Source organism: Schistocerca gregaria, chromosome 2, assembly GCF_023897955.1.
Source record: "Schistocerca gregaria isolate iqSchGreg1 chromosome 2, iqSchGreg1.2, whole genome shotgun sequence".
Taxonomy (NCBI): Eukaryota; Metazoa; Arthropoda; class Insecta; order Orthoptera; family Acrididae; genus Schistocerca; species Schistocerca gregaria.
The window spans coordinates 490,375,831-490,392,503 of record NC_064921.1 but is presented as its reverse complement, the minus strand read 5'-3'; the positions used below and the strand labels follow the sequence as shown (position 1 = coordinate 490,392,503).

Genomic DNA, 16,673 nt, shown 5'->3' with positions numbered 1-16,673 from the left:
GGACATGATTCATGAAACTGTTCACCAATCACCTCAGTGTAGTACCCATGATATTGCAAAGCAGTTCCAGATATCTGTAAGACTGGTTGTTGAGGTGTTGCACCATGAAGAACTGCACCCATATTATTACACATAACCTCAACACTACCACACACAAGACTGAATCTGATAAGTACAGTCATGTGAATGGCTTTTGCACCAAGTGGAAGATAACGAACATTTTATAAATAAGATGATATTGACTGACAGCTCTAGCTTCAATCGTGAAGGTATTTTCTACCTCCATAAGAGCCACTACTGGTCGGAACACAAAAAAAAATGTGGCTTTCAGGCACACTTTGGCATAAACATGCAGGCTGGAATCATGGAAAGAGTGGTTTTTGGCCCTTACCTACTGCAGGACAAGTTGAATGCGTCACTGTAGCATACGTTTCTTTGCAATACAAGGGTTGTCCATAAAGTAACGTCTCCAACAAGCTCCCATCAGGATGGAGCAAGCTAGCTTCAATCTGACAACTGTGCCATGTTCCTTGCTTCCTACACCACTATTCTCGCCAGTCCCCACTTCTCTGTGATGCTCGTTCTCGGCACAGCAACCGTTAACGATGGAAGGAAAAATCAACGGTCCCACCACATGAGAATTTTGTTCTGTGATTCAATTTCAGTGGTTTAAGGGGTCAACCCATACTGAAATCCATCGCCAGTTGACCAATGGGTATGGAGGAAAGTGTGCGGACGTAAAAAATATGTATAAATGGTGTAGGGAGTTTGCAGACAGACATACAAACATGCACAACAAGGTCAGCAGCGGGCGTCCATCAGTTTTGCACGAGACAGTGACAAAAGTGGAAAAAGTTTTGCTTGTGGATCGACGTGTGACTGTGCCAGAGATTGCCGAACTGGTAGGGGACGTCTCTAAGACTACTGTGGACAAGATTTTGATGGACATTTTGAAGTAACACAAGATGTGTGCAAGGTGGTTATTTTTATAAACTGTTTGTGTGCTGCTGTTGTTAAAGTATACCATGCTTGGCAAACTGGAGCCATTCAAAACCGTAGACGAGGCAACTACAGTGCCCTCAGGCCACAGATGAGAGGTGACAAAAGACTACAGAGATGTGTACATGTGTATAGACATGTAACAGTTGACCAACTGACTGCCCAGATGACCAAGTGGCTACCATCAGTCTCTCTTCCATCACCATTCAAGCAAACGTGGCTGCATATGAGCATCTATCAGCAGGATATTTGGTTTGAAGACAACCAAGATGAGTTCAACGTACTCCCCTTGCCGCCAAACTACCTGGATTTAAGAGCTTAAGGTAACATAGTACATGGGGACACTGACCACTCCCCAGTTAAAGAACCCAACCCAAACCATTTCTTAAAGAGGTCAACACTATTTAGTGACAGTGAGGAGGAGGGATTGTAGCAAAGAGAATGTTTGTGGACACAGCATAATCACCCACTTCTACCTATCGAAACTATGATGAAGACGATAAGGCTCGAAAATAATAGTGTCTATGCAATGATATGGGAAACTACTAACAGTAGCCCGCTGTGTGAATTACTAAGGATGTTGACACATAATATTGGTGAGGAGAAAAGTGTTGGTTGGTTGACTGGTTGATTTGGGGGAAGGGAGCAAACAGTGAGGTCATCATTCCCATAAGATTAGGGAAGGATGGAGGAGGTCAGCCATGACATTGCAAAGGAACCATCCCAGCATTTGCCTGAAGTGATTTAGGAAAATCATGGAAACTCTAAATCAGGATAGCTGGACATGGATTTGAACCATCATCCTCCAGAATGTGAGTTCAGTGTGCTAACCATTGCGCCACCTCACTCTGTAAGAATAGTGGGATATGGCTGTACACAATCTGGATGGAGAAAGAGTGGTGTAGACAGAAGAGGGAATGGAAAATGTGATGTGGGGCTGTGGGAAACAGGTTAGTGGAGATTTAGGCCATATCCTATAAGATTAAAGGATGCAGGATATGCTGTGAAAAAACACCCACCTGAGCAATTCAGAGAAACTTGTGCTGTAAATGACGTGAGTAATTTTCCTACAAAAATGGGCAGAACTTGAAAGTTAGTGTGAGTCTATGTTCCACATATCACAACATTTATTATCAGCCATGAATTCTAATTGGTTGAATGAGTATCAGAAAGTGAATTTCACAAACAAGTATTATAGGCCACACCATACTGAAAATGCAAAAATCTTATCTTTACTTTTTACTTTTGTCAGGTGAGAAAAACAGCTTTAGGTTCTTGTACCTTATTCGACGAAATAAAATCACCCAGCCCATTCATTTTGATGAAGTTTTATCATTATTTTCGATTTATCTTAAGTATAATATCAGAATTATAATGTTTCACCTGCTGCTTCATCTCAATACAGAATGTTCACTTGTGTACAGACAATTCTTTTGAGAGAAAAAAGTATTTTCACTTGTAAGACTCACCTCTGAATTTTGACAATTTATAAAAAGGATAGATTGCTACTGACCATATAGCTGAGATGCTGAGTAACAGACAGGCACAACAAAATGACTACAAAATACGTAAGCTTTCAGCCAGAGGGCCTTCTTCAGAAACAGATAATATACACATACACATGTATGAAAACACAGCTCACACACACGATCACTGGCTCTGACTCCTGGGGTCAGAGACAGTCATCATGAGTGTGCAAGACGTGTTTGCCTGTGTGTGTGTGTGTGTGTGTGTGTGTGTGTGTGTGTGTGTGTGTGTGTGTGTGTCCGGAAGAAAACCTTCTGGCTGAAAGCTTACGTGTTTAGCAGTCTTTTTGTCATGCCTGTCCGCACCTAACAATTATGCTATATGGTGAGCAGCAATCTACCCTTTTTATAAACTGTCATTATTCCATTATGGACTTTCCATTGTTGATCTCACCTTTGAACTATCATTCATATGTAAAAAAAAAATACAGTCAATTCAAATTTAAATATTGCAATGATAACTTTATACAACTGTACAAATCAGAACATACCGTAACCACAAAACGAGGACGCACAAGATCAAAATATCGTTGGAGCAGCTGCTCGTACCGCTGTGCTAATGATCTATAGCAGACAGAGATGCGTCTCTCATAGTCAGGTGGTGGACTGGTGGCAGATGTAGATGAGCTTGTAGCTTCCCAAGTGCCATTTTGTGTTCTTCCTTCACGTGGAGATGAAAGATATGAAATCCCATCATTAAATCTGCCATCCCTTTCCAACTGTTCCTCACTCCGTTCACCAGGCACATTTGTTGATTGCTGATGATGGGTGCAATACAATGCGTGATGTCTAGCAGCTGTACGATGGAAAGGCTGATGGTGGTACAGATGGTGGTGATGACTAAGATGATGGCTACCTGCTGAACGGTCCCACTGAGTTGAGTGTGGTGGCACATTGGAGATTCCAGTGATCAGCTTATGGCCCAGAGGATCAAAAGCCACATACCTGTAACATAGTGCCAACAAACTTTTTTCCAGCACCAAAACTACATTTCATATATGCAAGATGACTGCATCACATCTCAGCTCCACACACTGCCTGGAAGAAATTGGACGGAAGAGATATATATACATGCTTATTTATTAATGATGATGTAAATAAAACAGAAAGAAACTTCCACATGGGAAAAATATATTAAAAACAAAGATTCCAAGACTTACCAAGCGGGAAAGCGCCGGCAGACAGGCACATGAACAAAACACACAAACACACACACAGAATTACGAGCTTTCGCAACTGGCAGTTGCTTCGTCAGGAAAGAGGGAAGGAGAGGGCAAAATGAAAGGATGTGGGTTTTAAGGGAGAGGGTAAGGAGTCATTCCAATCCCGGGAGCGGATGGATATGTGTGTGTGTGTGCGCGCGAGTGTACACCTGTCCTTTTTTTTTCCCCTAAGGGAAGTCTTTCCGCTCCCGGGATTGGAATGACTCCTTACCCTCTCCCTTAAAACCCACATCCTTTCATTTTTCCCTCTCCTTCCCTCTTTCCTGACGAAGCAACTGCCAGTTGTGAAAGCTCGTAATTCTGTGTGTGTGTTTGTGTGTTTTGTTCATGTGCCTGTCTGCCGGCGCTTACCCGCTTGGTAAGTCTTGGAATCTTTGTTTTTAACATGCTTATTTATTTATTTATTTATTTTTAATTTGTAAAATATATCAGTCTCTATCACTCACACACACACACACACACACACACACACACACACACACAGACAGACAGACAGGCAAACGGACAGAGAGAGAGAGAGAGAGAGAGAGAGAGAGAGAGAGAGAGAGAGGGGAGGGGGGGGGGGGCATGGGGGACTAGCCACATTTCAACACTGATAATGACCACTTAGTAATTAAAACCAAGAGCAATACCTACATTTAAAAAAACAACTAACTACAACAAACAAAACTGAATGTTGTATAAACGAAAGAATTAAGACATAGCCGTAAAATATAGAGACAAGACAGGCAAGGTAAGTCAGGGCACTGCAAACCTCCAAGCTGGTAGGCAATGGGTGAGAGGAGGAGGAAGGTAGCGATTTGAAAATGCATCAGTGGAGTGGCTGAAATGTTTAAAAAACAGAAGGGGTGAATGGAACTGTGGAAGTAACAAGAAATAATAGACATAATAAGAGAAACAAATAGAAAAACCAATTTTTACCAGTACGTAGAAATCAATCCCAAATAACCAGTAAGAGCCAGGGATTTTATACACATACAACAAGACCTCACAAAAGTAAGCACAATGTATATTCTTAACTCAAATCACTACAATTCAAATTTAGAACCTAAAACAATACAGGATAAACAAAGATAGTATTCTCTTCAAACTTAGCAGATCAGTGGAAACACTATCTTGAAGAGTTAGTATATTAACCCAACTATAAGACTAGCTTTATTTCTAAATTTGTTATTCAATAAATACCTGCTTACATTCCCAACTCAAACTATTGCTGCTGAACATTTTTATGTTGTGTAATATAAGGTGTTCCAATTATCTGATGACCACACACGTGGGGTTATATTTGCTGGCCACCGGGGCTGTGCCAATCAAATGGATCCCATGTCTCACCATTAATTCTGAATTATATGCCTTTTTGGCCTATGTTATTCAAACAGTGAACAATTAAAACAATGAGGTCAGTGAAAGCAACAATGTCAAGACCGAAAGTGTTTATTTGCATCTACAGCCACGTGATTACTCTGCTATTCGCAATGAAAGTGCCTGGCAGAGGATTAAATGAACCACCTTCAAGCTGTTTCGTTACCATTCCACTCTCGAACAGAAAAAGGGGAAAAACGAGCATCAAAATTTTTCTATGCAAGCCTTGATTTCTCTTATTTTATCGTGACGATCATTTTTCCCTATGTAGGTGTGTGCCAACAGAATGTTTCCACAATCAGAGGAGAAAACTGGTGATTGAAATTTCATGAGAAGATCCAGTCACAACGAAAAATGCCTATTTTAATGATTGTCTGTCCAATTCATGTATCATGTCTGTGGCACTACCTCCCCTATTTTGTGATGCCCTTCTTTGAACTTTTTCGGTGTCATCAGTCAGTCCCACGTGATGCGGATCCCACACTGCACAGCAATGCTCCAGAATAGAGTAGACAAGCGTGGCGCAAGCAGTCTCTCTAGTAGACCTGTTGCAACTTCTAAATGTTCTACCAATGAATCAGTTGTTGGTTTGCTCTACCCACAACATATCTATGTGATCATTATAATTTAGGTTATTTTTAATTGTAATCAATAAGCATTTAATTGAATTTACAGCTTTAAGATTTGTGTGACTTATCGCATAATTGAAATTTAGCGGATTTCTTTTCTACATCTACATGGTTACTCTGCTATTCACACTTAAGTGCCTGGGAGAGGGTTCATCAAACCATTTTCATACTACTTCTCTACCATTTCACTCTTGAATGGCGCGTGGGAAAAAGGAACAGCTAAATCTTTCCATTTGAGCTCTGATTTCTCTTATTTTACTATGATCATCTCTCTCTACATAGGTGGGTGTCAACAAAATATTTTCGCATTCGGAGGAGAAAGTTGGCGACTGAAATTTCGTAAATAGATCTCACCGCAAAGAAAACCACCTTTGTTTCAGTGACTGCCACCCCAACTCACGTATCATATCAGTGACACTGTCACCCCTATTGTGCAATAACACGAAGTGAACTGCCCTTCTTTGCACTTTTTGGATGTCCTTCGTATATCCTACCTGGTAAGGATCCCATACTGTGCTGTAATATTTCAGCAGAAGACAGACAAGTGTAATGTACGATGTCTCTTTAGTTGGTTTGTCACTTTTTCTAAATGTTCTGACAACAAAGCGCAGTCTGTTTCGCCTTCCCCACAGTATTATCTATGTGATCTTTCCAATTTAAGTTGCTCGTAGTTGTAATTCCTAGGTATTTGTCAAATTGACAGCCCTTACATTTGTGCGATTTATCGTATATTCAAAATTTATCGGATTTCTTTAGTACCCATGTCGATGACCTCACACTTTTCTTTGTTTATTGCTAATTGCTACTTTTCGCACCACACAGAAATTCTCTCTAGATCATTTTGTAACTGGAATTGATCATCTGATGATTTTACTAGATGGTAAATTACGGCATCATCTGCAAACAATCTAATACGGCTACTCAGATTGTCTCCTATGTCGTTAATATATACCAGGAATAATAGAGGGCCTATAACACTTCCTTGGGGAACGCTGGGTATTACTTCCATTTTATTCAATAACTTTCTTTCCGTCTATTCCTACGAACTATGACCTTCTGACAGGAAATCATGAATCCAGTTGCACAACTGAGGCGATACTCCGTAGGCACACAGTTTGGTTACACGACACTTGTAAGGAACGGTGTCAAAAGCCTTCTGGAAATCTAAAAATATGAAACCATTTGACATCCCCTGTCGACAGGATTCATTACTTAATGAGTATAAACAACGAGTTGTGTTTCGCAAAAATGAGATTTTCTGAATTTGTGCTTACTATGTGTCAATAAATCTTTTTTTTTTTTTTTCCAAAGTAATTCACAATGTTCGAACACAGTATACGTTCCAAAATCCTAGTGCAAATCGACATGGGCCTCTAAATCAGCGCATTACTCCTATTTCCCTTTTTGGATATTATTGTGACTTGAGCAACTTTCAACTCTTTAGGTACGTAACTTTCTGTGAGCGAGTTGTCGTATATAATTGCTAAATATGGAACTATTGTATCAGCATACTCTGAAAATGATCTGACCCATTTTGTGTACCATGGAAGCTCAGTACAATCACTTATTAATTTATGTGATATATATATCTCAATTGCCATCAACACTATCTCTTTGAAATCACTGCACATCTTATGTGATCAGAACCCCATGAACAGTGGACCTTGCCATTAGTGGGGAGGCTTGCATGCCTCAACGATACAGATAGCTGTACCATAAGTGCAACCACAACGGAGGGGTATCTGTTGAGAGGCCAGACAAACGTGTGGTTCCGGAAGAGGGGCAGCAGCCTTTTCAGTAGTTGCAGGGGCAGCAGTCTGGGTGATTAACTGATCTGGCCTTGTAACACTAACCAAAACGGCCTTACTGTGCTGGTACTGGGAACGGCTGAAAGCAGGGGGAAACTACAGCCCGAGGGCATGTAGCTTTACTGTATGGTTAAATAATGATGGCATCCTCTTGGATAAAATATTCCGGAGGTAAAATAGTCCCCATTCGGAGCTCCGGGCAGGGACTAATCAAGAGGACGTTGTTATCAGGAGAAAGACAACTGGCGTTCTACGGGTTGGAGCGTGAAATGTCAGATCCCTTAATCGGGCAGGTAGGTTAGAAAATTTAAAAAGGGAAATGGATAGGTTAAAGCTAGATATAGTGCAAATTAGTGAAGTTCGGTGGCAGGAGGAACAAGGTGTCTGGTCAGGTGAATACAGTGTTATAAATACAAAATCAAATAGGGGTAATGCAGGAGTAGGTTTAATAATGAATTTAAAAAAATAGGAATGTGGGTAAGCTACTATAAACAGCATAGTGAACACATTATTGTGGCCAAGACAGATATGAAACCCACGCCTACCATAGTAGTACAAGTTTATATGCTGACTAGCTCTGCAAATGATGAAGAGATTGATGAAATGCATGATGAGATAAAAGAAATTACTCAGATAATGGAGGGAGACTAAAATTTAATAGTCAAGGGTGACTGGAATTCAATAGTAGGAAAAGGAAGATAAGGAAACATAGTAGGTGAATATGGAATGGCGGTGAGGAATGAAAGAGGGAGCAGCCTGGTAGAATTTTGCACAGAGCATAACTTAATCATAGCTAACACTTGGTTCAAGAATCATAAAAGAAGGTTGTATACATGGAAGAAGCCTGGAGATACTGCAGATTTCAAATAGATTATATAATGGTCAGACAGAGATTTAGGAACCAGGTTTTAAATTGTAAGACATTTCCAGGGGCAGATGTGGACTCTGACCACAATCAATTGGTTATCAACTATAGATTAAAACTAAAGAAACTGCAAAAATGTGGGAATTTGAGAAGATGAGACCTGGATAAACTGACAGAACCAGAGGTTGCAGAGAGTTTCAGGGAGAGCATTAGGGAACGATTGACAAGAATGGGGGAAATACTCACAGTAGAAGAACAATGGGTAGTTCCGATAGCGAAGGCAGCAGAGGATCAAGTAGGTAAAGAGACGAGGGCTAATAGAAACCCTAGGGTAACAGAAGAGTTACTGAATTTAATTGATGAAAGGAGAAAATACAAAAATGCAGTAAATGAAAAAGGCAAAAAGGAATACAAACGTCTCAAAAATGAGATCGACAGGAAGTGCAAAACGGCTAAGCACGGATGACTAGAGGACAAATGTAAGGATGTAGAGGCTTATCTCACTAGGAGTAAGATAGATACTGCCTACAGGAAAATTAAAGAGACCTTTGGAGAAAAGAGAGCCACTTGTATGAATATCAAGAGCTCAGATGGAAACCCAGTTCTAAGCAAAGAAGGGAAAGCAGAAAGGTGGAAGGATTATATAGAGGGTGTATACAAGGGTGATGTTCTTGAGGACAATATTATGGAAATGGAAGAGGATGTAGATGAAGATGAAATGGGAGATATGATACTGCGTGAAGAGTTTGACAGAGCATTGAAAGACCTATGTCGAAACAAGGTCCCGGGAGTAGACAGCATTCCATTAGAACTACTGATAACCTTGGGAGAGCCAGCCCTGACAAAACTCTACCATCTGGTGAGCAAGATGTATGAGACAGGTGAAATGCCCTCTGACTTCAAGAAGAATATAGTAATTCCAATCCCAAAGAAAGCAGGTGTTGACAGATGGGAAAATTACCAAACTATCAGTTTAATAAGCCACGGCTGCAAAATACAAACGCATATTCTTTACAGACGAATGGAAACACTGGTAGAAGCCAACCTCGGGGAAGATCAATTTGCATTCCGTAGAAATGTTGGAACACGTGAGGCAATACTGACCTTACGACTTATCTTAGAAAATAGATTAAGGAAAGGCAAACCTACGTTTCTAGCATTTGTAGACTTAGAGAAAGCATTTGACAATGTTGACTGGAATACTCTCTTTCAAATTCTGAAGGTGGCAGGGGTAAAATACATGGAGCGAAGAGCTATTTACAATTTGTACAGAAACCAGATGGCAGTTATAAGAGTCAAGAGGCGTGAAAGGGAAGCAGTGGTTGGGAAGGTAGTGAGACAGGGTTGTAGCCTATCCCCGATGTTATTCAATCTGTATATTGAGCGAGCAGTAAAGGTAGCAAACGAAAAATTTGGAGTAGGGATTAAAATCCATGGAGAAGAAATAAAAACTTTGAGGTTCGCCGATGACATTGTAATTCTGTCAGAGACAGCAAAGGACTTGGAAGAGCAATTGAACGGAATGGACTGTGTCTTGAAAGCAGGATATAAGATGAACACCAAAAAAAGCAAAACGTGGATAATGGAATGTAGTCGAATTAAGTCTGGTGATGCTGAGGGAATTAGATTAGAAATGAGGCACTTAAAATAGTAAAAGTTTTGCTATTTGGGGACCAAAATAACTGACGATGGTCGAAGTAGAGAGGATATGAAATCTAGACTGGCAATGGCAAGGAAAGCATTTCTGAAGAAGAGAAATTTGTTAACATTGAGTATAGATTTAAGAGTCAGGAAGTCGTTTCTGAAAGTATTTGTATGGAGTGAAGCCATGTAGGGAAGTGAAATGTGGACGATAAATAGTTTAGACAAAAAGAGAATAGAAGCTTTCGAAATGTGGTGCTACAGAAGAATGCTGTAGGTTAGATGGGTAGATCACATAACTAATGAGGAGGTATTAAATAGAATTGGAGAGAAGAGAAATTTGTGGCACAACTTGACTAGAAGAAGGGATCGGTTGATAGGACATATTCTGAGGCATCAAGGGATCACAAATTTAGTACTGGAGAGCAGCACGGAGAGTACAAATTGTAGAGGGAGACCAAGAGGTGAATACACTAAACAGATTCAGAAGGATGTAGGTTGCAGTAGGTACTGGGAGATGATGAAGCTTGCACAGGATAGAGTAGCATGGAGAGCTGCATCAAACCAGTCTCTGAACTGAAGACCACAACAACAACAACAACAACAACAACAACATGTGATCAGATCAGGAGTGGAAACTTACTTGGTGTTTCTTTTTGAGGGTTGTAGGTGTTATGCTATTCAGCCACCAGCAACTGCCTGCCTTGTGGTCAATAATCCCTGTATTTGTCATGATACTCCCTATTTGCCCAGCATTTTTTTGTTGCTAAGAGGTCAAGTGTGCTTTCACAACCATTTACGCTTCAAGAGGGCTCATGAACTAATTGTTCAAAGTAATTTTCTGAGAAAGCATTAAGAACAATTTCGGATGACGTTTAATGCTTGCCGCCAGTTTTAGACATATAATTTTTCCAGCATATCGAGGATAAATTGAAGTCACCACCAACTATAATTTATGAGAGGGGTACCTATGTCAAATGAGACTCAAGTTTTCTTTGAACTGTTCAGCAACTATATCTTCTCAGTAGGGAGAGGGGTGGGGTGGTAAAATGACCCAATTAATAGTTTTGTCTGATTGTCACGTATAGCCTCTACCCATATCATTTTGCAGGAACTCTCTACTTCTATTTCACTACGAGGTTAACTACTACTGAGCAATAAGTACTCCACCACCATCTGTATTTAATCTATCCTTTCTGAACACTGTTAGGTCACTTGAAAAAATTTTGGCCAAACTTATTTCTGGCTTTCCGTACCTTTAACTATTTGAGCTTCAGTGCCTTCTATTAGGGTTTGGAGCTCTGGTTCTTTCCCAACATAGCTATGACCATTTATAACAACAATACCAATCATTTCTACAACTACCTTACTGTGCAATACCTGCCCCCTTTTAGGCAGACGTCATTTCTGTGGTTTCCTGAGACCCTCAAACCTAAAAAACTGCCCAGTCACTTCCACACAGCCCCCACTACCCGTATAGCCTCTTCCTGTGTGTAGAGGACTCCTGACCTATTAAGCGTAACCCAGAATTGATTGTGTAAGTCAAGGAATCTGCAGCCTACACGGTCACAGAATCACCTGAGCCTCTAATTCAGATCCTCCACTCGGCTCTGCACCGAAGGATCACAGTCGGTTCTGTCGATGATGCTGCAGATGATGAGCTCTTTACCATTTCTGCTAGCTGCCTGAAACCAGAGAGTATCTCCTCCGATCCAAAGCGACACATATCATTGGTATCCACATGGGCCACCACCTGCAGTTGGTTGCACCCTGTACTCGTCATGGCATCCGGAAGCACCCTTTCCACCACCGGACTGACTCTGCTACCAACTGTGGGGTTGTATCTTGGATTTTTATGAACATCTACCACATCTGCAGAACAGTCAATGTTCAGCTGTTACTGGTCTGCAGCACAGTCAATGCTCAGCATTGGCTACAGCATTAATTCCAAGTGGTACAATTTCTGCCAATTCAGTTGCAGGGAACCGAGAGGACAAAATACTGTATCATTCAGTTTCCTTGTACTATCAATGCTGTAAGAACTGCAAATTATAGCAATCAATAATGGATGCAAATTACACCCTTGACACCACTGAAAAATGTGGATCTTCAACTTTGTGGTATACAGTTGGTTCATGCAAATAACACAATGCGATTTTTTAGTCAATGGGGGCTCATGGAGCAGTGGCCACAAACAAATGCACAGCAGGAAGAAAATTTGATGTCACAGAAAAGAACGTCACATAGATAGTAAATTAAAGAATGAGACTTTTACACCCAAAACTTTCAGCTGGCCAATTAGAGGTGGTTTTAATGAATTGTTAACTATATGCAAGAGAAATGTGTTGAAGGTTTTCTGATTACTGGAGAAATTATTTGAATGAAGGCTGTATACATCTCAGAATTCAAAGTAAATATCAGCTAGCACATGAGGATGGTGATGAGGCTGGGGATTAAATTACAATGCAGAACAAAACTAGCTCGGCAATTTCTTGTGGCATTTGATGAAAAACTACATGTGTGTCAGCTTCATATAATCAGTCTAAGTAAAAGACATGACTGTTTGCTAGGGTATCTGTGCATCATCCATCAGATGCTTGATTATTTTGATTTGCCGTTGTGATGTCAAAGCCATACTCAATGAATTTTCTCCCGAGAAATAATTATTAAATGACAGTATCTAGTGTACTTAAGTGAAATAATATTAATGGTACCAACATTACGTAATGCAGTGAGGCATGAACCTTGTAACTAGTAATGAGGCAAAAATTAAGAGGAAAATTACGCAATGACAACACTACTAGAATATAATCAAAGGACTTCTAAGGGAAAAAAAGTTCTCTTGTTATCTTGTGCTCTTGCTCTCTTGCCACTGGGTCTTTGGAGGAATTTAGGTCTATAACACTGAGCTGTACTCGCAAAAGGGAATCTGATTTTTGCGTTCAGACTGAGTGTTTAGTAATGCATTAAAAAACTGTTTGTTATGACTACATTATTTCAATATCTTCCTGCACTTTAGATAAAAAGAAAAAATATCTTTCATTCATTAAAAGTGTGGGAATTAAATATAGAAGCCTTTCATTTGTTTTCCAGTAATTCAAAAGCCAATTTGTGTGTAATTACTAATTACATATTACATGCATTAGAACCTGCAGTCATTTATTCTTCTCAAAGTCTGGTAACTTTTCCAAATGCAATTATTACAAAAGCAAACCATTTCTTTTCACGGACAGTAAAATACCAAATGAATTGTTTCCCTGCCAAGTGTGGGCAATAGCTATTTTGTAGTTTTAAAAGAAAATGGAAGTTAACAGTATTATTATCAGTCATGATTTTTAATAAAGTAGCGGAGATTAAAAAGAGTATCAAGCCCCAGTTTTCTTATAACATTACTGACAAGATAATGTTTTCAAAATAATTTTACATAACACATCATAATCTTGAATATCAGATACAGAACATGAAGCAAATTTCACATAATTATAGGCATACCGTGATCCAAGTGGCGGTGGTGGTGGTGGTGGTGGTGGTGATTATGAAAGTGATGGGTTGCTATTATTAAAAATAGTGATATCACAGTAAGGAGAAAAGGAAGCGAAGATAAAAAGTAATGTAAATCATTGCTTTTTGTTTACTTTATTTCACCTTGTATTATCAGAATGTAGACACTCAACAAATAACGTAACACATTTAATCGAATATAAGATGATCTGATTATAAGGCTCAAGAGACTTCTTGAGAAAAATTTATTTTTAACATATTCTGACAAATCAAAGTTACAAACTGTTTTATTGACAAAATATCTGCCTAAATAGTTAACATTATACCTATTCTAAATTTATGCTGTTTATTGATCGTCCACATTTTTATAAAACAAGAAGAAATAAAATATAAGAAAAGAAATGGTTTACATTTATTTGCAGAGGATTTTCTTTTCTAGGTTTTCACTTACTAACCCTGTCACCTAAGGTGTCACTATTTTAATAATAATAATAATAATAATAATAATAATAATAATAACAATAATAATCCTAATGGCACAGCTGTGGAATGCGTATCTTCAGTCACAAATATTTAGCTATTCTTTCCAAATACATTGCGATTTCTGAGGTTGTGGTTACTGTAGGACTTGAGAAAATAGCTGTTTTTATCCGAATACGTATCGAATTTTGTTTCTGTATCGACATGAGAATTTTACAATGACACATGCTTCCAAAAGTATTGTTTTCCCACTGTTCTTTCATTGGGCATGTAGAATTAGCAGTTGACACCATCTTTCGTTCCTGTCATATGTTGCGCTGACCATCGACAACACTGCAGCATGAAACACACAAATGCACCACAGACCCCTATCTAGACTTTAACTGGAATGAATAGTATTGCTGAGTATTTGTCCAATTTTGAAGTCAATCCAATTCTTACAAACTGCCGTTGAAACATGGTAGATGTTCCAAAAAGCCAAAGTATGAAATATACATTCCCATGGTTGAAACCATGATGTAATCTGCTGCATGCTCACTACTCCCCTCCCCACATTTATCTAGTTCTCAGCCAAGCTTGTATCACTGTTCCCCATCCAAGCCTTCTGTAGTGCTGTGTTTGGGCAACTGTGAAACATGGACTGCCATACCTTCTACAATGCAAGTCACATGTAATAACGGCAAAATAAATAAAATATAATGGTTACAATACTGGCCCATTCCCAAACTTTGGTTCTTCCCGTGATCTACTGACGTCTGTCGGTAACATCTTCACAATGGGCCTTGCCGCTGTGATTTATTCTCACAACAATTACAGTAAGTTTAATGTGAATGATTTCGTTTGTTAGACATACTATTCTGCATTAATTTTCCTTCTTGTTCATCTGAATGTCACTACTTCTATAGCTAATTAAAAGATGGTAACATTGTACCCAGTATTCTTGTACAACACCAGCAACTGAATTTATAATTTGCAACCCCCTTAGTAAATCATTATAGTCTCTCATAATCAAATAAAATAATGTTCTGGGTTCAGAACCAAGTAATGCTTTTTGAAGGACATTTCCACTTTTAAATGTTACCTTTACTTAAAAAGCAGCACTAATGTTTGCACACAGTGCCCATACATGTATGATGACTTTTACAGAAAAACGTAGTCAAATACAATGGTTTGTAAGATGATAGAATTTAGTGCTATTTCTCCTGTTTTCCACAAAATTATCAAATTTTAAGCAGAGCAATAGATTGTTGCAGTGGCTCGATCTTAGTTTCTCATGTAGCCCTTACAAAAGCGCCGCATGAGTCAAATGTTACATCATTGATACTTTATCGTGATACCATCTATTGGAAAATCTAGAACCTGTTCAAATATCATTTGCTCAGCCATGATCTTCAGACTCCTACAAAATAAATCAGCACATGACCTTAATAGTCAGAGCTTCACTGTAAATGAATATAATCTATTAAACAATGCAAAAATGTTAAGGGGAGTTGGAACGCCCTATCCCAACAATTTTAAATTTAGTGACTCGGCTTTCCTGTATTTCAGGAACCACCGTAGCCACTGACATGAAATTTTCACAGGACACTAAACTGTATGTTCTGAGTCTACTGAACTAAAATAACTGCACCTCAGCCACTGCTTTTGAAAATACAGTTTTTCAATTGCACAGTTACAATTCTATGTCCCTTTTTTGTACGTTATCCTAAATAATGTTAATTAACATTACACTGTTCTTTTAGTTCAGTAGACTCCGGACATGTTTGTTATTACTCCTTGAAAATTTGAATACTCTGAGATTTAGCGAAAAATGCAACAGAAAATTTAAATTTTCAGTAATGGCTTCTAAATTTTCTCTTGTCCCACTTAATATATTCTTTATTTTTAATCACTCAGAAGCACACTGAACATCATCTGCTAGATTTTTTTCCAAGTTTTCTTCCTTCTTTCTGGACTCTTTAGTGGCCCACTCTACTGCATACTCTGCTTTATCAATGCGAACCTTGTCCATTCGTTCAAGTTCTCTGATGCAGTTTGCTCCAGGATTAATTCCCATATGCTGTAGCACTTTCACCCTTCCACTGTTGCCTTCATTAAAAGCAATAACATCATCACTGGCACCCCACTTTAGTGTCTCCATTCCAACAAAAATGTTTTTTGGTAAGAGACTACATATAAGATTATTGAATGACTCATTGGGATTTTGAGTGTGACAATGCAGACACTTCTTGAGTAATTCAGGATTTGCCAGATCTCTGTAAATAGATTTTATGATATCCATGACTGCTGCTGGGATGGAATGTTTAAGGCTGAATGAACTGTCCGAGTATTGGGCATTGTGGTAATTGCGCCATGAATCAGGTCCAGGAGGGCAAAGGTGGTGTACTAATTTTTCATCAGTTGAAAAAAAAAGGACAGGTGTAAACTCGCGCGCACACACACACACACACACACACACACACACACACACACACACACACACACACACACACACATCCATCCGCACATACATAGCTGTATGTGCGGATGAATGTGTGTGTGTGTGTGTGTGTGTGTGTGTGTGTGTGTGTGTGTGTGTGTGTGTGTGTGCGCGCGCGAGTTTACACCTGTCCTTTTTTTCCCCTAAGGGAAGTCTTTCC

The 16,673-nt window shown here is 39.3% G+C and overlaps 1 protein-coding gene across 2 annotated transcripts in view; it reads right to left on the bottom strand.

Annotated features, from left to right (window-relative positions):
* The window catches only part of LOC126327838 (uncharacterized), a 298,189-nt gene that overhangs the window by 196,857 nt on the left and 84,659 nt on the right, over positions 1-16,673 (bottom strand). For both annotated transcript variants that reach the window (XM_049995920.1, XM_049995922.1), the window contains exon 6: positions 3,017-3,470. In XM_049995920.1, coding sequence (XP_049851877.1) covers positions 3,017-3,470 — 454 coding nt within the window. The remainder of the gene's footprint in view (positions 1-3,016; positions 3,471-16,673) is intronic.